At 38.0% G+C, this 23,513-nt stretch overlaps 1 protein-coding gene across 4 annotated transcripts in view; it reads left to right on the plus strand.

Annotated features, from left to right (window-relative positions):
- Positions 1–23,513, plus strand: part of TOX (thymocyte selection associated high mobility group box) — a 236,137-nt gene that overhangs the window by 166,185 nt on the left and 46,439 nt on the right. For 3 of the 4 annotated variants that reach the window (XM_060775365.2, XM_060775368.2, XM_060775367.2), the window contains exons 4-5: positions 7,684–7,722; positions 12,249–12,527. In XM_060775365.2, the coding sequence (XP_060631348.2) occupies positions 7,684–7,722; positions 12,249–12,527 (318 nt within the window). The remainder of the gene's footprint in view (positions 1–7,683; positions 7,723–12,248; positions 12,528–23,513) is intronic. The other variant, XM_060775366.2, reaches the window with a different exon arrangement.

Raw genomic sequence — 23,513 nt, forward strand, 5'->3', positions numbered from 1 at the left:
CTTATTATCAACTATCCTGCCAGAAGCTGATGGGAGGTATGAGCTGGAACCACCTAAAATGTGATAGATTCTCCTTCTCGTGATTCAGAGTATTGGATTAAGGTTGTAGAGACCTGGATTAAAATCCCCACTCAGACATGGAGCCCTGTGTACGGCCACAACCCAGTGATTTGTCTCTCAGTCTAACTAGTTGTGAGAATAAAGTGGAAGGTCTTGGTAGAAAGAAAGGATATCAATAGATAAACTTAATTTTTCCTGTTAAGTCTTTCGCAGTGGTTCTCAACCTGCAGGTCCTCAGATGTTTTGGCCTTCAATTCCCAGAAATCCTAACAGCTAGTAAACTGGCTGGGATTTCTGGGAGATGTAGGCCAAAACACATGGGGATCCACAGGTTGAGAACCACTGTTCTATAGGCAACTTTGCTCTCTCCTTCTATTGATTTAGACCTAACTTGACATGGGGGTTGACTTCATTTGAGCAATCAATTGTGAATAAATTGCCTTGGCAAGTGATAAATACTTGGATCTCCCTCCATGCACAAAACTGACTCAAGGAACTGCTGAATTCCTTTCCTACATGTATTCCCACATTTTATGGGATTTGGAATCTCTTTGGAAAATCTACTCACACATTATTAATGAGTAGTGTAATCTACTCACTGTGAAAATCCTCCAGCAACAGCAAAAATATCCCAATGGGCAGGAAAATCAGACAATTCCAACTGGATGGACATCAATGAAGGTCTTCCTCCAAGGGTAAACCAAGAATGAGCACTTGGAAGTCCCTGAACAGACTCAGAAACGGAGTCGGCAGATCAAAAAACAACCTGCCAAAATGGCAGTACCTAGAAGAATCCTCCATCTTGTGCAGAATAAACAACTTGGCATTTTTATGCTTGCCCACAGTGCCCTGCCTCATGCACAGAGGAAGAATTGTTTAAAGCTACAGACAAGACTGTTGCTGTTGCCCGTTTTGTGTCTAAAATTATTTAGCTGCTTGTGCTCCCTTTATTTTATCAGTTTTATACTTCTTTATTTATGCAATGCTTTTGACACAAAATAAATAAATGAATAGTGAGTATATGTCCAACAACTTTTCACTCATTTCTCAACCAATAGCTTTTTTTTTAGAGTAAACCAGAACTGATTTATTCTATAAGCAATTCTTCTCTCTTTGAATCATAGAATCATAAAGTTGAAACAGACCTCATGTGCCATCCAGTCCAACCCCCTGCCAAGAAGCAGGAAAATTGCATTCAAAGCACCAACGACAGATGGCCATCCAGCCTATGTTTAAAAGCTTCCAAAGAAGGAGCCTCCACCACACTCCAGGGCAGAGAGTTCCACTGCTGAACGGCTCTCACAGTCAGGAAGTTCTTCCTCATGTTCAGCTGGAATCTCCTTTCTTGTAGTTTGAAGCAATTGTTCCACGTCCTAGTCTCCAGGGCAGCAGAAAACAAGCTTGCTCCCTCCTCCCTATGACTTCCTCTCACATATTTATACATGGCTATCATGTCTCCTTTCAGCCTTCTCTTCTTTAGGCTTAAAATGCCCAGCTCTGTAAACCACTCCTCATAGGGCTTGTTCTCCAGACCCTTGATCATTTTAGTCTCCCTCCTCTGGACACATTCCAGCTTGTCAATATCTCTCTTCAATTGTGGTGCCCAGAATTATTTTACTCTCTTCTACCAAATCACATGTGTTTTTTGCATTTTCCCCATTTACTTGTGTATTGTTCTATTGTTTAAGTACCTTCTTTTTTCAAATTATATTAGAGAGTTTACTGACAATGCCTTAGTCTTACATTAAATGGGGGAAGTGATGGATTTCCACTACATTTGTTTTAGTTCCTCTGATTTGTAATTAATAGGAGTAGAATATGGCAACTGATGTAAAACAGAATTTTATTTTATAAGTGTTAATTATATAGGATGCAAGCCAAATGTAGGAAATGCTACAAAACAGTCAGTTAATTGCAAATATTACTCAGTGGGTTATCTAGGAGCACTCGTCATGATGTGTTTTATCTTCATTCATTTTTAAAATGTCATTGCGATATAGTCTTAATAAAAGTTGCTATTTGCCTCATATTTATTTTTAACAATAAATATTAATTAGCCTCATATTCTCTTGTGTAATGAATATTTGTCATTATATATTGACTTTTCTTCCTTCTTTAACAATTTTCAGTCCATTCTTTTCTGAATAATACAAAATCAAATAATTAAGATTTTTCCTGTTTTTAAAATATAGAATGCATGAATTAGTTTGCTGCAGCCTCATAATTATCTTGCAGATATTAAATAGGCAATGTTGTAAATAATACAGTGCAGGAGAAAGGGATACTTATTACCATATCATTAAACCACTTTTGTCCCCAGAGCAAAACTCATTTTTCATCACTTACTAGAAGTCTTGCCTTATAATTATACATATATGAAATTGACAAAGGCACATTGGTCTGTGATACTGGGGATCTTATTCATATTGCTAAGATGCAGTCAGAAAATTGCTTTGTCTCACATCAGCAAGGTTATGTTATTGCTTTGATTTAGGTATTGTTTTCAATCAATAATGTATTAGGAAGTAGGATTTACTGATGTTAGTGTGCATTTTTTCCATCCAAAACACACTGGGCTTAAATGTTGTGAGTTTTGAGGTTACAATTTTTTTTCATCCCAATCAGTTAACAATGTCCTTGGGACATAGACTTCATAAAAACAAACAAGAATCCATTTTCTTGATCAGAATAAAAGAATGCTAAATAAATAAATAAACAAATAAATAAAGCAATATTAAATAATATCTTTAAATAATCTAAAAATAATGAGGAAAGTATTTGTCCACCCACCCAACCCCCAGAGTTTTCCTTGTTCTCTCCTAGCTAGCCAGTTTTTGTTTTGTTTTGTTTTGTTTTACCAGCAACCATATTGGGAGGATGGTGGAGCATTAGAGAAGCACAAGACTTTAAGTGTCAAATTCCAGCAGAATGTGGGCAGTAAATAATACAATAAAGATTGGAATAGAATAAGATTCTTCTCTGGTTGATTTATTTATTTATTTGTGGTATTTTCCTGCTTCTTGGCAGGGGGTTGAATTGGATGGCCCATGCGGTCTCTTCCAATTCTTTAATTCTATGATTCTATTGTATACCACCCTTCTGAGCCCCACTGGGGACTTAGACCGGTTCACAGTGTTGGCAACAATGCAATTCAATTCAATTATAATAAAATAATAAAATGTTATTTCTCTCACACTAACATCAGAGATTAAGCATAAAATGCAAGTTTAAAAATCATCATTAAAACTTTCTGGATAGGCCTGCTAAAAGAAATAGGTCTTCACTTGTATCTTAAAATAATTAATTGATTGGTGGGGGGAGCAATTTGTTTATTTGGTCTGTGATGTTTTTGTTTGAACTTTTATGTTATATAATCTCTGTTTTATAACCATTCTACGCAACTTTGAATCCCACCCATGGGAGAAAAGTGAGATAAAAATTAATTTTAAAAATTTCAACAGCTCATTTAGCTGTTGAAGCTCAACCAGCAGGTTGTTCCACAGTCTTGGAGAGACTTATGAAAAGGTCCTCTGGTCACCAGTCGGGTTCAGATGCTCCCCAGAGGACCTCAGTGTGTGGGGTGAATAAGACAGGAGAAGGTGATCTTGTAGATAATCTGGACCCAAACCATGTAGGGCTTTAAAGGTCAAACCCAACACTTTGTACTTTGCCCAGAAACTAATTGGCAGCCAGTGAAGTGACTTTAGGATAGGTGTGATATGGATGATCCCATAACCAATCTAGCTGCTGTATTTTGACCAACTTGAGTCTCCAAACTTGGTACAAAGGTAGCCCAATGTAAAGCGCATTGCAGGAGTCCAACCTTGAGGTTACCAGTGCATGTACTACCATCTTAATGTCCTCCAGATCTAGGAAGGGGGCACAGCTGGCATATCAGCCGAAACTGATAGTAGCACTCCTGACTGTCTCATCTACCTGGTCTGACATTTGGAGAATCAGATCCAGGAGCACTCCCAAGCTGCGAGCACAGTCTTTCAGGGGGAGTGTAAGCCCATCCAGAACTGGTTGACACACCTCCATCTAAAATGGGCAAGGGGTATGGCAGCTACCTCTGCGATCACTTACTGAACATGCAACAGCAAAATAGGAAGAAAAGAGAAAAAGCCAGTAAGTTGCCTCACTAGCTCTTTACCCAATATGATGAAAGACCATAGTTTGGCCACCAAAAGGAAAATCATAAGAAAGGAGGCTGGACTAAGAAAAAAAATCCTGGAAGCATTTGGAAGAAGTTTTCCAGTGCTGTCTACAAAAGTCAAGATGGTTTTTTTAAAAAAAAAACTCACAAAACCTAACCTTGTTTTCCGGTTCCGCATGCGCATATTATTAATTTTGGATGAAAAATTTTCTGAAAAATGTCAAATTTCTCTTTGCTGATGTAGGAACCTATCCCTACTCTTTCTGCTATTTCTTCCTTTGGAACACATCTAGCTTGTATATTGAGGTATATTTGTACATCTAAACTAGATAATTTAGAATACAAGATTCAATAAGGTTGGACTAAATAGGCTAGATTTTAAAAATTTTTATAAAGTTAGTATGAATATACTTTACCTGAAAAGTCTGAATCTTTCCCTCTCTCTATTAAAATACATTAGAATTGTGCAACAAACACTTTCAGAATCATTTATCTGTAGCTTTAGTCTATGTTGTTGTCACAACATTTAAAGACTTGGCACTGGAATGATCGTGTATCTTGGGTATTATAGGAAGATGAGCTTGCATGATTGGTCTTCCCATGTGTTGCCAGGCCTTTTAAATGTTTTGATAATGTTGTTCATTCGTTCAGTCGTCTCCGACTCTTCGTGACCTCATGGACCAGCCCACGCCAGAGCTCCCTGTCGGCCGTTACCACCCCCAGCTCCCTCAAGGTCAGTCCGGTCACTTCAAGGATGCCATCCATCCATCTTGCCCTTGGTCGGCCCCTCTTCCTTTTGCCCTCCACTTTCCCCAGCATAATTGTCTTCTCTAGGCTTTCCTGTCTCCTCATGATGTGGCCAAAGTACTTCAACTTTGTCTCTAGTATCTTTCCCTCCAGTGAGCAGTCGGGCTTTATTTCCTGGAGGATGGACTGGTTGGATCTTCTTGCAGTCCAAGGCACTCTCAGCACTTTCCTCCAGCACCACAGCTCAAAAGCATCGATCTTCCTTCGCTCAGCCTTCCCTAAGGTCCAGCTCTCACATCCGTAGGTGACTACAGGGAATACCATGGTTTTGACTAGGCGGATCTTTGTTGCCAGTCTGATGTCTCTACTCTTTACTATTTTATCGAGATTGGACATTGCTCTCCTCCCAAGAAGTAAGCGTCTTCTGATTTCCTGGCTACAGTCTGCATCTGCAGTAATCTTTGCACCTAGAAATACAAAGTCTGTCACGGCCTCCACGGTTTCTCCCTCTATTTTCCAGTTGTCAATCATTCTTGTTGCCATAATCTTGGTTTTTTTGACGTTTAGCTGCAACCCGGCTTTTGCGCTTTCTTCTTTCACCTTGATTAGAAGGCTCCTCAGCTCCTCCTCGCTTTCGGCCATCAGAGTGGTGTCATCTGCATATCTGAGGTTGTTAATGTTTCTTCCAGCAATTTTCACCCCAGCTTTGCATTCATCCAGCCCCGCACATCGCATGATGTGTTCTGCATACAAGTTAAAAAGGTTGGGTGAGAGGATGCAGCCTTGCCGGACGCCTCTCCCAATCTTGAACCAGTCTGTTGTTCCGTGGTCAGTTCTGACTGTTGCTACTTGGTCCTTGTACAGATTCCTCAGGAGAGAGACAAGGTGGCTTGGGATGCCCATCCCACCAAGAACTTGCCACAATTTATTATGATCCACACAATCAAAGGCTTTAGAATAGTCAATGAAGCAGAAGTAGATGTTTTTCTGAAACTCCCTGCCTTTCTCCATTATCCAGCGGATATTGGCAATTTGGTCTCTCGTTCCTCTGCCTTTTCTAAACCCAGCTTGAACATCTGGCAACTCTTGCTCCATGTATTGCTGGAGTCTTCCTTGCAGGATCTTGAGCATTACCTTACTGGCATGAGAAATAAGGGCCACTGTACGGAAGTTTGAGCAGTCTTTTGCATTTCCCTTTTTTGGTATGGTTTTGATAATAGAGTAGTACAAAGTCTCGTCCACATGGTTACTGTACTGTATGAAGACCATCTGGTGTGGCAGCATAATCCATGGCAAAATACCAGTTTTGAAATTTCCAAATTGTTTGACAAATGGTAGGGAACATAGTTCTTTTTCTTCTTTACTTAAATTAGACATTAAATAACTAGTGTTTAAATTATAATTAAATGTAAGATGCTGATAAAGACAAGTGTACTGGGATGTAAGATCACATATCCCAGTTTTCCTGTTAACCTGTACCTGCTATAAACCCTGTGAGAATTAGGTGCATTGAAAAAGATGTTTAAAATTGATTCACTATTAATTCTTCAAAATGAGTCACAGTTAAAAGCTTTATTGTTTGCTGAGAAGGACCAAATTAGTGGACTCTGCAAGATCAAACTAAATTGAAGACATTTGTCCATATTAAAATAGAAACATGCATGGAAAGTATACTAAATGAACATGCATGCTTTTATAATAATAGTTTTATTATCTTCTGCTTGCAGGCCAGACTTTTAATTATGACCCCTTTTTATATCAAGGAAAGTCATGTATTTGGGATTAAAAACCTATTTCTTTAACTACTCAAGTTAAAGGCTGTGGTTTGATACATTCCAGGCTACAACTTTTATAAAAACCAGAGAACACTTCTAATAACACTTTTCTAATTTAATGGTTCAGTGCACAGTCAGTAAAGATTTAAATAATTCAGTAAGAAAGCCCATTCTCTTCCTTTATTGGAAGTTTGAGTCAGGAAAATTCTTTGACATTTAATAGGTTTTAACCCTTTTAATAACTTCTTATAATGAAATTTATTGGAGGTTGTTTTAAATAAAGGGTTATTATATTAGAGTGAATAGCAGTCAGTAGGTTTTTTCATGATTAGTTTCGAGACCTTGGCCCTATGTGACTCAGAGGTTATTAACACATCAAGTAGAAGAGAATGTTAATATTCACAAAATGAAGTGTATACCAAGAAAAGTAACGCTAGTACCTTCATGTCATGATCATGCTCAAAAAACTCTGCCATTAACATTTGGATATTTAATTGTTTTAAAGGAGCTTAAGGTCACTTACAAGAGCTGATATAATGGAAGACAACTTAAAATGCCTTCCATCATGAAAACAGCACCCAAGGTTAATAGTAGAAAACAATAAATAAAGGCTATTTTTGGTGTTTTTATCTCTTATGATTTCAGATTTTAACTATTACAATTCCAGTCACTCAATATAATTGAGTCTCCCTTATGTGAAATACTTGGGACCAGAAGCATTTTGTATTTTGTTACGAAGCACTGTGTGCTGCCAATATCCATCTCTGGAACAGATCTACACGTATAAGCAGTTCCTTTTACAATGTTAACTACAATTGGGTAAATGTTTGATTGAATTGATATCTATGTATGTATTTATTTATTTATTTATACAAGTGAATACCTATCTGAAGCTAATGACTGAGCCAGTTTTTCATTCACTGACATTCATATCTTCTATTTCAGTTGCAAAACTGGACTCACATGGCAGCTGAAGAATTTTCTGTGAGCTTTGTTTTTATATTATATCTGTCTTCTCCCATGACCATAGGAAAATGTTAATTTTATTATCACTTAACATCTGCATTTCAAATATGTAAACATGAGCTTGATTCAATGAAAAATAATCTTTAGCAACACTTGTTAAAATCAGTGTCCTGCCAGATTTTAAATAGAATGAACTTTTGCTAGATTAGTGCTCCGGTTTTAGCTCCAAGAATGTCCTTGTGCAAGTGGAAAGATACAGCAAGTCATGCCACTTGCATGCCTAATTTCCACTTATTTCCCTTTCTGCTATAGCCGCAAACTATATCCTTTATCATTCTTGATTGTCTCCTAACATCTAAAGCAGCGAAAGAGCCCTTTGAGTTTAAACTACTGCAGTTCATATGAAAAAGATCGGGTGTGATTATTAGAACCTAAAGGCATAAAACAACTTTTATGCATTGTAACACATTGATGCTGCTAAAACCTTCATTATCCATAATTCATATTCTCTGAAAGTGTTAGTTGTATAGCTCTATGTATTTATATCTTCTCTTTTCCCCTAATTCTATCAGTTTAGCCAACTGGAACAACTGAGTAGCTCAGTAGTGGTTCTTGTTCTGTGTATGTTCAGATAGCACTGAGAGCCTTTGGAAAGCTGGAGCTTACAAACAATAGTGAGCTATGAATTTATTCCATGGGCAGGTGGGAAGCAGAGAAAAGTGGGGGAAAGAATCCTTAATAGTGGGGACATTACCTACCCTGGCAAGATACGTTTTCGGAGATGGCCAGCCATCTCACGATGTTTCCCTGCTTTCCTCCGCTTCCGCATGCTGTCTTTAATCAGGAGTTGGGAGAACACCCAACTTCTGAAAATTGACTTTTTTCCTCCATCTTTGCACACTGGCGAGATGGATTTGCATGCACACCCACAAGAAGTGGCAGTGCATTGTGGGAAGACATCCACTGTACTCTGATACTCCAGCATTAGAAAATAGTGAGAAAGTTAGCATGAGCTGAGGTTCCTAGACAGTCCAGTGATCTTTCTGTCTGGTGCATCTTCATTTGTTGCTGTACATTAAGTCTTGTCTTATGGCTGCAGTCCAAAAGAAAATGCTTCCATAAAGAGTCACATAGTGTACAGTCACTTCTCTGGGGAGATTGATTCCATCACCCTCAGCAGATATAAAAATCCCTGGATGTTAAAGCCCCTTATATAAAATGCTTAGAACTGAGGATTATCTATCAGAGAGTAACAGAAAGAATTCTTCTTTCAACTACAGGTTGATGACAATTAAAAAGTGCCCCTCTTGCCCACACAATGTTTTGATAATTTTTGAATATTTTCAAGCAGTGGTTGGTTGAATCCATAGATGCAGAACTCACGAGCTATGAAGGACTGACTATATATTTATTTCTAAACTTTAGTGGGAACATACTCTTTCTAACACTCCCTTCCCAGTTGTTGCTGTTATCAAAGATGTGAAAGGATTTTTGTAACTATGAATGTCGTATTGAAAAAAGTTATTCTCATACCCAGTGCATATATAATATTAGCTTGAAAGCACAAGATGGTTGTGTATTTTCTTCCTCTCCAGTCTTCACCCATGTTAATTGTCACAAACTCTTCCTTATGCACAGATGCTATTCATTTGCCTTTAAATAAGGGCATGCAAACTAGCTTGTAGACCTGAAAATATCAGGTATCATACAAATTTTGACTGTGCATATTTGCATACTCTATTGCAGAGGTGGAAACTGTTCAGACTTACAATAGATGTTGGATTACATTTCATAGCAGTCCTTCTTAGCATATGTGATGTTGAGGGATGCAGGTAGTTGCAGTTTTCACAACAGCTGACGTGTCACACAATTCTGCCACCTGCACTCTTGTCACTGATCTGCAACTGCGGCAAAAATAAAAAAATGCTTGTGCCAATTGACAAACCAGTTATTTTAAGAAAAGTCAACTTTAATTTGTCCTTGCAGCCTCTTTTTTGAAATCACAAAGGCAACATGATAGTGTGGTTGGCATGCATCAAAAGGGTCTTGTAGATGAAATAACAGGAGAAATGTTTTGTGGAATTACTGTCTGAGCTCTCACAGTCATACATTCAACTCAAGCCATGTATTTTAGTAGCCTTGAGGAGAGGATCCTCCAGTGTTTGGGGTCAAATGGTAACAGGCAGGCTAAATAGAAGGGCTTCAGATATGCCCGGCTTCTTCGTGTTCTTGCTGCATCTGGCATATTTCCAAGCCTCTGCTGCTAACACCACAAAAAGCAGCAGCTGGTGACTAACATTAGCAAATAAGGCCTCAGGGCTGCCCATATTCAAGTTCTTTATTCACCAACTGCTATTCACTGAAACAGCTGGATCAGAAGCGATACAGCCAAGAAGTAGTTAGAGTTTTATGTGTACAACTGTTCAGATATAGATTGTCTGCTAGAGGCAGAGATAATGATAGCTTTCAAGGCTAATATGTTTGATTAGGATGAAGCTGGTGTTTGAAAGGAGAGAATAAAGAGATAGCAATAATCTTGCAATGTTTTTTGTAAAGATTCAGATGTAAGCCAGGAACTGGCAGTGTACATTGATCTTTCCCCCTGTCTATCATGTTTTCTCTGTCCCACCTCAGGTATTGATTCTATATGTGACATAAATTGTATTATTGGAACCTGCAGAAAGCCTCTTAAAAACAATAATTTATATTGAAATATGCCACTTCAAAAATTTGGTTGCAAAAATAAATCTATTTGTGAAGATGTGCATAGCCAGGTCTGCTAGATACAATTACAGCCATAAATATGTCTCAATCGGTGTATGAATCACACAATAAATCAAAGAATGATTGTGTAGGTTGTCGATGGATTTGAGCTACTACTTGGTGTGTGCATACACCAACAGTTTCAGGTTTCAGTTTTAAATGATCATATGTTCTACATGATGCTTGAACTTGGCAACAGTGGTTTGTGGGACCTATGGTTTTCAGGACTAGCCCTACAAGGAAGCACATTTGCATTATCCAAGAGGCAGTCATTCTTAGTCATTAATTTATGATCATTGTACTTTTGCCATCAAAGTAGGACCCAAATTCAGCCATTGTGGGAAATTGTATTTAGTTTAAAATCCAAAAGAGGTGTTTGCCTTCAATTTCTCCATTTCTGGAATGAGGTATGGGAGGAGAGGTGCATGAATCCAAAATTCCCCATATCTCATTCCCATCTGGTTTACAGTTAGGATTGACCAAGTTTCAATGCTCATAACTAGGGATGTAAAAATTTTGGAGATGGCTACTAATAACAAACAGAGTTATTTCATCGAATAGCTGAAAGTATATTTATAACATCAAGTTTGGTGACTTATTACTTTAATACAGTTGAATACAGTAGCTATGTTATTGTCACATTACTGTTTTTCAAATCTTGATCTAAGAGATTTCCTATAGTGTGAATTGGTTGGGCAACAATGTTATTTTAAAACATGGCTTTAAATGTATTTCACTCTATATACCGACTGATGAGATATTCCATAGGATCTTTTATTTCATTCCTTTCAAGATGTCCAATTTTCCAGACTGGGGAGGGGGACAGACAGATAGTAATATATCTCCACCTATATATTTTTTTTAAATGAATACCATATATCTTTTAAATAAAACTGTAGAAAGAGTGCTATCTGAAAGGTTGCGAACTGAGCGTAAAATTAAATGAATGTAATTATTTTGCATTAAAACAGTATTTTAGCTTGATTGGTATGTTGTTAATCTGTGCCACGTTCTCCCAGATATGTGAAGTACGCTACTCATTATTAAGATTGTATTAATGCTGCTTCTGTTCGGGAATCCCAAATAGCCAACTAATTTTAGACCCCTCTTGGTATCAACACCTTACAGGCTATTTGGTATGGGATACATACATGTATCTCCTGGAGAAGTAAATGTCCTCCCTCTTCTAGGCTTAGCCCCCAAAATAATAAAATCAAAATGCATTAGGGTCCAAATAACACAGAGGAATAATTTGTTGAGATCACAACTTTAGAGCCTTTTCACATTTCATTTATGGTGGTTTTTGGTAAATGAGTTCTATAGGCACTTAAGCGGTTCATCTGTACTTTACTGCTTTCTCCATATGGAGAATTCCAGTATCCCTTTAGGCATTTTTGGTATACTAAAGTTACAGTCTCATCTACTAAAGCATTCCACATGTCTTATTTAAAACTACATTGATCTGGAATGTAAAATATTATACCCAATTATGCAGTCGCAGCTCATAATATTTCCACTTCTGGATAGTTTTGATGGTGTGATACATGGAAGGGATGCCCTTCCTAGAAATCATGATTTCTTAATTATGAAGCTATTAGCCATATTTTTTTGTGAATACTTAAATGTTACTTTAAGGTCAAATGACACATTTGCAAACTTGTGATGAGACTTTAAATTTTATTTATTTCATAAATGCATTTTAAACTACTTCAGGATAAATTATCTTTTCAAGAGTGATATAATAATGCAACCAAATTTCTTTGCAATTTTCCTTCTTTTAGATGCAAGAGTTGCGGAATACAGAAGGAGCTCAGTATAGTTCCCATCCACAGATAGCTGCCATGAGACCAAGGGTTCAGCCTGGAGAGATGAGGCAGCCAGGAATGATGCCACATGGTCAACTGACTACTATTAACCAGTCACAACTTAGTGCCCAGCTTGGCTTGAATATGGGAGGAAACAATGTTCCCCACAATTCTCCATCTCCTCCTGGAAGCAAGTCTGCAACTCCTTCACCATCCAGTTCTGTTCATGAAGATGAAGGGGATGATACTTCAAAGGTATGGTTAAAACTTCTATATGGCTTCTATTAATGTGTGTGTGCGTGTGCATATGTAGTTATGTATTTAATCTCCCTAACCTTTACAAATAATTGCTGTATATGATTCTTAATATATGGAATTAAAAAATACAAGGGAACCCTGTGAGACCTATGAGATTGAGGGAAAAGACATTTCCAGCATTCGTAGAGTTCGACCTACATGATTTCCTACATGATGCTTCTGATGAAGTGGACTGGAATGCACAGAACCTCATGCTAAACATCTTGTTTCTTCATCTCATAAATGTTACAGGATTCTCTTCTTTCGTGGCATTCATTTCTAAGAATATACCTACACCATAGAATTAATGCAGTTTGACTCAGTGCTATGGAATCATGGCAGTTGTAGTTTTACAATATCTTTAGTCTTCTTTGCCAGAGTGCTGGTGCCTCACCAAATTACAAATCCAAGATGCCCTTAGTTTTGAGCCATAGTGATTAAAATGGTATCAGATTGCCTCAATGTTACAGTGAAGATGCAGTGTAGGTGTTCACAGACTGATTGCTGAATTATGTGTTGTGACACCTCTCCTGGTATTGTTTACTCAATTACTTCTAATTAATACTAATTTTTCAGTAGTTGCTTAAATCTTTCTTTTTTTGTTTTCTGCTGAAACAAAATATTGCAATGTCTTTAAATATTAGTACATATTAAATTAGTACATATATATGTTTTCATGACTGCTGTTTACTTCTCAAAGGAAAATGAAATATTGTAAGTGATTCTATGGTAAATATTTCCTTAAGTGGAATGATACTGTTTATAAATAAAAATGGGACATTTTTATCTTGCTTGTATTAGCTGGAATACCAGAGAGTCTTCAGCTTTGTGAAAACTGTTAATATTAATTTAATACCCCCACCCCACCCCCACCCCCTCTCTCTCTCTCTATATATATATATATTCCTATTATTTGGGTTTTCTCTTCTTAATCACTGCATATGATTCTTAATATACAAAATTAGAATATCACATAATAGGGCCAGATCAGTGAGTTTCGAGAAAGCCTTTTATTAAGCAAAATTGACTTGAGAGTTGGAATGCTAAATGTGTACTTTAAGCAAAGGTTGGGAAAATGAATTCTTAGAGTTTGTCAATTTTTTCATGCCTGAAGTTGCAAAATAATCAGGTATTTAAGAAAACTCATTATACTATACTATGGATAAATTCTAGCTAAAAAGAGCTGTATTCACAAAATACGCATTCTTCAGAAATCATTTTTACTTGCATAGTTTAAACCTATGAACATTTTCAGTTTTCATTTTTACACAGAGAAATAATTTGCATATGAAATGCATAAACATAAACCAGCTCAGTATTTTCTTTCAACTGCTGTTAATTTTTCACAATGTTTGCATATTGGCCAAATTTTATCTGGTGCTGTTTTTCCTTTTCTTTCCTTGGAAGTTTCTTATAGCTGTTCAGTGTTATAATGATTCAGTAAATGAAGCATCTTCACTCATTTTGTCTTTCACTGAGATGGATTTCATATCCTACAATGATCATTTCTTTCCAGCAATTTAATAGATGTGATTCACTGGCTCAAATATTCAAAATTTATGGTTTATAAATAATTCCCTCTCTATCTTCATTGAACTTGAAATAGTTTGCTTGCTACAGAAAAATCATTAAAATAATCCATATCAAAGTAAAAACAAAATCACTGAAAGACAAATAAAAATAAAACCAGGACACCCAAATAAAATAATGCAAGCAAAATGAACATAGTAGTAATAAGAATAAAAAGCACTACAACCTTCTGATTTGAAATATCTTTTTAAAGTGCTTTTTTGCCTGATGCCTGAAGTAAAAGACTGTTGGAGTCATAAAAAAGATACAAAGGAATTATGTAGCACTTTTGGTCCAGTTCATCAGATGTATCAGAAGTGGAGTGAAGTCCATAAAACTCGTGCTAAACTGTTATTGTTCTTAGGACCTCATCCCACTAGAACACTTATCCACTTTAAGTCCAGTTGCTTTGTCCTGCAGAGTTCTGGGATTTGTAGTTTAGGGAGGGGCCTTTAAACTGCTCAGTCATAGAGGTCCTGGGCCTCACTAAACGACAAACCCCAGAATTCTACAGGAAGCAGCAACTAGATTTATCGTGGATAGATGCTCTAGTGCAGTGGTTCCCAACCTTCTTAAGGCCTTGACCCTTTAATACAGTAACTCATGTTGTGGTGACCCCCAACCACAAAATTATTTTTGTTCTTACTTCATAACTGTAATTTTGCTACAGTTATGAATCGTTATGTAAATATCTGATATGCAAGATGTATTTTCATTGGTACTTCTCATTCCTCTGGAATTTGGCCATGAAGGGGCCATTCTACCCCTCTCTAAGCCCTGCCCCCTTCCTAGCACCCTCCCCCCATATTTTCTCTTCTCCCTTCTCACTTCCACCTCCACCTAAATCTCTTGCTACTCCTCCTTCTTCCTCTTCCCTATTGTCTCCAAAGCAAATCTCACCTCTGTTGCTGCTGTCTCTTCCTCCCAAAATGGTGGAGTGGGTAGGGCTGAGTAATGTCACTACCTCCCTCCAGTGAAGAAGAGACCTCTGGGAAGCGAAGGGGTGGGAAAAGGTTAGTGATGTCTCAGTTCCTAAGACCATCAGAAACATGTGTTTTCTAATGGTCTTAAGCAACCCCTCTGAAAGGGCTGTTTGACCCCCAAAGGGGTCATGACCTCCAGATTGAGAACTGCTTCTCTAGTGCGATGAGGTCCTTAGTCTCAAAGGATTCTTTTATACTTTTTTTCACTGCAGATAGCACACATAAAGCAGGGCCAGACGTGTTGAATTGAGTGCATAGAAGTTAAGAGTTCATTTTGTCAAGTCATATAGTTAATCACTATTGTTCGTGTGATAAAGAGATCTTTTCCCACTAATTGGCTCATTTTAGATTTACCTAGCTGTGTATGACCAGTTCAAGAGAAGGCACAGCAATATATATCTACTTTCTTGAGAAATAATTCTTCAAAAGGATAGAGAAAGGATGTCAAGCTACCCAGCTACTGGAAATCATAGCAATTGTGCTATTTATTTATTTATTTATTTATTTCGTACACTTCTATCCTGCCCTTCTTCCCACAATGGGGACTCAGGGCAGGCTCACAAAGGCATCAACGATGCTTACAATATATACATCATACGAATACAATAAAATAGTAAAACAGTAAAAACATCTTAAAGCATCTTACACATCTGTCAATAAATTCATTTACCAATGATATTAAAATGCCAGTAAAATCAAGAATCAAGCCGGGAAATCCAATGCCACAAACCCAAATTCCTTTCCTATTGTCACTTTCATCTAATCAAATGCCTGACCACAGAGCCAGGTCTTCAGTTGTCTTCTAAAGGACAGGAGGGAGGTGGCCAACCTGATACTTATGCCTTACACAACTATAAGACCCTAAATACTATAAAGTCTTCATCTGGACTTGTTTTCATATTTTACCATCGTTCTTCTTAGAGGGAAATTCTCATACATGCCTTTCTTCCAAAATGTGTGCCACTTGTGAGTTGTATCTAATTGCCTACACTACAAAGACATTCACTCCTTAAATATTGCTCCAAGTTTTGTAGATTTTCCTGGGATATACTGTAATTTTTATTAAACCTTAATTTAGATTTCATTAGTAAAAATATTTTCAAGGGGGCCAGAATTTATGGTTTTTGCATCCTCTACTACAGGAGTCCTCAAACTAAGGCCCGGGGTCCAGAAACGGCCCTCCAAGGTCATTTACCCGGCCCTCGCTCAGGGTCAACCTAAGTCTGAAACAACTTGAAAGCACACAACAACAACAACAACAATCCTATCTTATCAGCCAAAAGCAGGCCCACACTTGGTAAGCCGCGAAAAGGCAGCAAATTGTTAATTATTTAATTGGTAGTGTTATGTATTATTTTTTATTGCCAAGGCACTTGTGGGCCCCCCCCCCCTTAATTGCTAAAATGCTTTGCATGAAGTACATCATATCGAATTTTGAAACTGCTCCCCCATCGAAACTCTAAGGACCACCATTTTCCTGTGATATCCATCCCCGTGGCCAGTCTGAGGCTGGTAGAGAGTGAGCGGGATTGGAGAAATATTTGTCCTTAGTCAGATGTAGACTGATTATATCTTCCACCAAGATCTGCTAAGTCCTTAAAAGTTCTCAGTACTTAGCATCGTTTGTTTGTTTCTGATTATAGCAACACGGTCAGATTCTTTTCTGATCCCTTAACCAACAATGGAATGGCTGTTGGGGGTGGCTATAAGAGCAGTAGGCTTTGTTTGCTGAAGGAGGAAGGGAATACCAAACTCACAATACAAAACAGTGCATATGTAAACTTAATGTGGAATAACAGAATGTTGATTTACAACTTCCAGAATCTCCTAGTTAGCATGGCTGTTAATCAGGCTGACTAAGGGAGTTTTGATCCAAAAATGTAATTTTTCCAAGTGCTGATCATGGGTCATATTTTATTTCCCTAAGAACTTTTGATGCACGTATAAGTAAGTGGATTGCTTTCAGTTACAATGGGATGCCGAGAAAGGACTTCTCTGTAAAGTTGTTTTCAATAAGTTAAGAATGCCTCCTGAATCTTTCCCCTTCAGGCATAAATTGCACAAAGTAAAGAATAAGCTGTTGTGGAATTTATAAATTAAACATGTACCCTTGAATAAAGCCGAGACAAAAACACATAGAATGATGCTGTAGGAACAAATAAAGAATGAATGTCAATCAGTCTAAATCTGAAACAGAGAGGAGTAATATTTTCAATGTGAATAAAGTTGCAAAAGCACACATGGTTTCTGGTTCTTCTTCCAGAATTCTTCATCCCCAGGACTGCAGATCTAGATAGCAATAACAATGTATTGTCGAAGGCTTTCATGGCTGGAATCACTAGGTTCTTGTGGGTTTTTTCGGGCTATAGAGCCATGTTCTAGAGGCATTTCTCCTGACGTTTCGCCTGCATCTATGGCAAGCATCCTCAGAGGTGTGAGGTCTGTTGGAAGTAGGAAAAATGGGTTTATATATCTGTGGAATGGCTGGGGTGGGGCAAGGAGCTCTTCCCTGCTGCAGTTAGGTGTGAATGTTTAGCTGATCACCTTCATTAGCATTTGAAGGCCTGCCTGATCCTGGGAAAATCTGTTGCTGGGAGGTGTTAATCTGTGCCTGGTTTTTTCCTCTCTGTTGTTTAGCTGTTATAATTTTAGAGTTTTTTAATACTGGTAGCCAGATTTTGTTCATTTTCATGGTCTCTTCCTTTCTGTTGAAATTGTCCACATGCTTGTGGATTTCAATGGCTTCTCTGTGTAGTCTGACATGGTGGTTGTGAGAGTGGTCCAGCACTTCTGTGTTCTCAAATAATATGCTGTGTCCAGGCTGGTTCATCAGGTGCTCTGCTATGGCTGACTTCTCTGGTTGAAGTAGTCTGCAGTGCCTTTCATGTTCCTTGATGCGTGTCTGGGCGCTGCGTTTGGTGGTCCCTATGTAGACTTGTCCACAGCTGCATGGTATACGGTAGACTCCTGCAGAGGTGAGAGGATCCCTCTTGTCCTTTGCTGAACGTAGCATTTGTTGGATTTTCTTGGTGGGTTTGTAGATTGTTTGTATGTTGTGTTTCCTCATCAGCTTCCCTATGCGATCAGTGGTTCCCTTGATGTATGGCAGGAACACTTTCCCTCAGGGTGAATCTTCATCTTTACTCTCGTGGCTTGTTCTTGGTCTTGCAGCTCTTCTGATGTCTGAGGTGGAGTATCCATTGGCCTGGAGAGCCCAGGGTCACACCGTCTACAGAAAACCCACACACACAGATAGATATCTACATAAAAACTCCAACCATCACCCAAGTCAAAAAAGAAGCACCATTAAAGCCTTGGCAGACCGTGCAAAAAGAATCTGCGAAGCCCACCTCCTCCAAGATGAACTGAACCACCTCAACTGGGCTCTCCAGGCCAATGGATACTCCACCTCAGACATCAGAAGAGCTGCAAGACCAAGAACAAGCCACGAGAGTAAAGATGAAGATCCACCCAGAGGGAAAGTGTTCCTGCCATACATCAAGGGAACCACTGATCGCATAGGGAAGCTGATGAGGAAACACAACATACAAACAATCTACAAACCCACCAAGAAAATCCAACAAATGCTACGTTCAGCAAAGGACAAGAGGGATCCTCTCACCTCTGCAGGAGTCTACCGTATACCATGCAACTGTGGACAAGTCTACATAGGGACCACCAAACGCAGCGCCCAGACACGCATCAAGGAACATGAAAGGCACTGCAGACTACTTCAACCAGAGAAGTCAGCCATAGCAGAGCACCTGATGAACCAGCCTGGACACAGCATATTATTTGAGAACACAGAAGTGCTGGACCACTCTCACAACCACCATGTCAGACTACACAGAGAAGCCATTGAAATCCACAAGCATGTGGACAATTTCAACAGAAAGGAAGAGACCATGAAAATGAACAAAATCTGGCTACCAGTATTAAAAAAAACTCTAAAATTATAACAGCTAAACAACAGAGAGGAAAAAACCAGGCACAGATTAACACCTCCCAGCAACAGATTTTCCCAGGATCAGGCAGGCCTTCAAATGCTAATGAAGGTGATCAGCTAAACATTCACACCTAACTGCAGCAGGGAAGAGCTCCTTGCCCCACCCCAGCCATTCCACAGATATATAAACCCATTTTTCCTACTTCCAACAGACCCTCTCAACCTCTGAGGATGCTTGCCATAGATGCAGGCGAAACGTCAGGAGAAATGCCTCTAGAACATGGCTCTATAGCCCGAAAAAACCCACAAGAACCTAGCAATAACAATACTTGTTTCTGCTTTATCTCCTTGGTAAGAAGACCATGTAATTCTAACCATCCCATTTTATCCAAGTTCAGGTGTTTTCCACCATATAATTTTATTGCAAATCTATGAGACATGAGTACAAGAGTGGATATAGAACAGAGGCATTTTTAACATCTTGCATTTTTGTCTTCATCCATTGCTGTCTAATACTAAAAAGATTTCTATGCTGTTAAAAAAGAAAAGAGGTTTGTTTGTTTTTTTAAAAAAAGAGAACATCTCTTTTCTAATCTAAAACAGAAGGATAGAAAAGTAGGTATAAAGTGTTTTGAAACAAAGGAGATAGAAAAGTTAAGAAATGGAAAATTGAAAGCCCTAACTAATGCTTCCTACCCTGTCTCTGCTGTCCTCTTCATATTTGCAACTGCAAATAATTAAAATTGATGAGAAGCTCTTCTCTTGTTTGGTGAGTTTAGTCCATTTATATTGAAAGACAGTATCCTTAGGATCCTAGTCCTTGAAATAGTAGATGATCATCCAATTCTTCTTTATCATGTGGAGTGGCCTGCCTCTGTAGTTGAACATCTTCTTTATCCAAGATCTATTAAAGTTGCCATCTCCTCCTGCCCTCCCAGATGTCCTCTTTCTCCTATTTCAATCAGCTCTTTGGCAGATCTTTGGATCTTTTGCAAAACTTGGTTTTGTACTTTCTTTCTTGTAAACTATTCAATTACATCTCTTTGAAGTTTTTCCTTATTTCATGTTGGGATTGGGCCATAAAGGTCCTGTCAATTTGAGTCTCAACCACATCCTCTGGTCTACCAAGGATTTCAGCTGCAACTTATTTTATTGCCATATCAGGTTCCTGTACAGATTCCAGTATCCCTTTCAACCTCAAAACATTTTCTCTTTGTGTGTACTCTAATCTTTGGAGTTGGGTTGAATCTCTTTGGAAATCAATTTGCATCTTCTTTTGTGCCTCTTCAGTTATCATTATTTTTTTTTGTTTTTTTGCTGTTTTTGGTGCTTCATTGTGTCTGCCATGTGTTGCGTATATTTTTCTTTTCTTATTGCCCTTTCTGTAAATAATCTTCTATCTATGTAATTCTCTTGTCAATCCTGGCCTCCAAATTTTTCAGCCATCTGTATTGGTTCTTAATCAGGTCAAGATTTCTCTCATTGGATGTTCTTCTTGTGGAAGAAACCCTTTCCTGGAAGCTTCTATCTGGTGTTTCTGATATTTGAATCTTGGTCTTGCAGTCATTTCTGTAATCAAGCTGTGTGTTTTTTTAAAAAAAATGATTTGTTGTATTGCCTACTTCAACCACTTTCACTTTTAGTGCGCTGTCACTTACCAGTCTTTTAGTTCCCTGCTTTCTGTATGTCAAACTGTGTCTCAAGCTCTATAGTTTTCTCTTTACTTTTCTCTATGGTTTTATTTCTATGGTTCATTTCTATAGACACCTTTTGTCTTATTTGCTGTTTGTACTCAGTCTATAAGCTCCATGCAGTCCCAAGATGTTATGGCTATCAAGTTCTTAGGTATGTTAAATGATTTAATTCCCGCAGTTCTTATAGCATAATTTTAACAAATTAATTCAGTTTCACCCTTTGTATTTAGTCTCACCAGATAGTTTCATCAAGCAAATGTAGAAAATTCTTGAAGAATTGTTCCTCTAATTAGATTATAAAGTCCATTTTTAAATCTCTACAATTTCCAACAGAGGAAAATAAAATGCGATTTACCTCTCAGATATGTTTTTTATCAACAAAGTTGGTAAACTTACAGTAGATTTCCAGGAATCCTTTTTCAGCCTTGTTTAAATTTAGCAATTTAAGAAGTGAATCAGAACTGCTTTTGCTTGTGTCTTTGGCATGACAACATCGTTATGATGCATTATATCTCCGCCTCCTCTCTCCCCTTCTCCTGTTTCAGTGGGGAAGGTGAGATCCTTTGAGCCTTGAGGGGTTTGTGTCTGTTCGTTTTCTTTCTGAAAAAGTATTCTCAACTCCATACAGTTGATAAACCCCCAATGATGTCCCAGTGTTTTGGTCCGCTCACTGGTACACTGAGCGGACCATTTCTTCACTGGAAGTCACTGGTGAAGGGACTTTAAAATTCGGTTGAGAAAGAAAAAAAATGATAAAAAATTGACCCAAAAGCCTGGGTTGACCTTATCTATGGGTCAGTATTGGAAAGCTTCTGTCAACCTAGCAATTCGAAAGCATGCAATGCAAGTAGATCAATAGGTACCACCTCAGCGGGAAGGTAAAAGGGTGCCCCGTGCAGACATGCCAGCAAAAAGATTGGAAATGTCTATAGATAAGCAGGCTCCTTCAGCATGGAAAATGGAACAAGAACCCCTCCCAATTTCTCCAGACACCAGAAATGGAAAAAGGGGAAGGCCTTTGCCTTATTTGTATATTGTATGTCATTGTTTGTGTAATGTTTTCCTTATATGTGTTCTGTAATCCACTCTGGGTCCCGCCGGGGAGATAAAGTGAAATATAAATAAAGATGATGATTATTATTATTATTATTGATGGTGATGTTGGTGCAGAGAGCTCTGTGTGGCATGAATGTGGCTTGGAAAAAGGAGAAGCCTGTCTTGGCCCCACAGGACACAGAAACAGCGCTCCCACCCCATTACCTTGCTTTTGCTCAGACCAGAAAATACAGCCCCGTCTGCTTCCTCATCCTCTTTTTTTACCTGAGCAGTGTTCAACAACATGGGGGAGCCCAAAGAATGCAGCATGTCTGAAGTGGAGCAGAGTAGCAGCAGCCATTTTTAATAGGGGCTTGCTATATAAGTTTTGCAAGTCTGACTGGTCCTAAGGTTAGGCAGACCCTAACCCCCACCCAGCCATTGAACTAGAGTGTGGCGCACTACATGAGGTAGGATTGCTCACAGTTGCTGCTATCCCCAAGGAAACTCCTGGGGGAAATCACCTGGAGGTTAATATGAGTTTACTATGTTCTCTGCACTTATTTTCATTGGTGAAGTACTCTGAACAAATACTGCTTTTACATGGCAATTCTTTCTATTGGTTCATTAAACATATGCATTTCTGTATTACTATTTATAATTGTAGCATGTTAGATATTAGATGTTCAAAATATGTATTCCTAACTAGATAGATGACTGTTTGTTTCATGGTTGTTTGAATTTCATTTATGAAAGGATTTCATGGAATTTAAAGAACAGAGAGGACTGTAAACAGCAAATGTTAACTAACTGAAACATGATCACTAAAGCATTGCTGCAGCCTATTCTGTTTATGTGGCAGAGAGAGGCTTTAACCATTTTTACTTTATATGGTAAGTTATAAGTAGAACTTTATGTTATTTGTTCAGTCTCTTATGCAGATGGTACTTGATTAAAATCTATTTTAAACTATGGTGATTATTGTAAGAGAGTGTGAATGAAACAGCTCTCCTACCACCATTAAAGGCCTTGGAACGATTTCAGTTTATTTTAAATATGCTTATAGGCGTTTCTTAACTTCTCATGGGACATTTAGATATCAACAACATGCTTTATTAGATATCCCTAAATCTTGTACTATATATCCTTGTGATCTATTATTTGTGGAACATGGTTAATAACACACATTTTTACAGTGAGAGACTATTGCTTTCTTGTGATAAATAAGTTAAATACATCACTATAATTAAGCAATAAGGCATGACAGGAGGTGGATTACCATGAGCTAACTACACCTCTAGGGAGTTTGAAACACAAGTCCATGCTTAGCTGAATAAGTATGAGGATTTTTTAAATTATTTCCCATCTGTCTCTGTTTTGGTGGTTAGCAGCAATGTCTGTGTAACTGCTAGACAGTTGTAAGCATAAGGTAGAACATAATCCCCATTATTTTCAAGGTTATTAGTTGTAAAATTCTGTGTAATTTCTTTATTTTTAAAAAGAAATGAAATTTTCCCTAATGAATCCTTAATGTGCAATAAAGTAGAGGAATAGTCCAGAGCCAATGGATCATTTAGATTCCTTCAGAGATGTTCAATTTACTAGATAGTTTTGCTAGTTAACCTTTTGTGAATGTTAAAATGACGCAAAGGGCTAAGCAAATGTGTTATGGGAGAGTTTATCCAGATGATTTTAGGAATAAGACTTCTCCATTTGT

The sequence above is a fragment of the Anolis sagrei genome, chromosome 4, assembly GCF_037176765.1.
Source record: "Anolis sagrei isolate rAnoSag1 chromosome 4, rAnoSag1.mat, whole genome shotgun sequence".
In the NCBI taxonomy this organism is placed as follows: Eukaryota; Metazoa; Chordata; class Lepidosauria; order Squamata; family Dactyloidae; genus Anolis; species Anolis sagrei.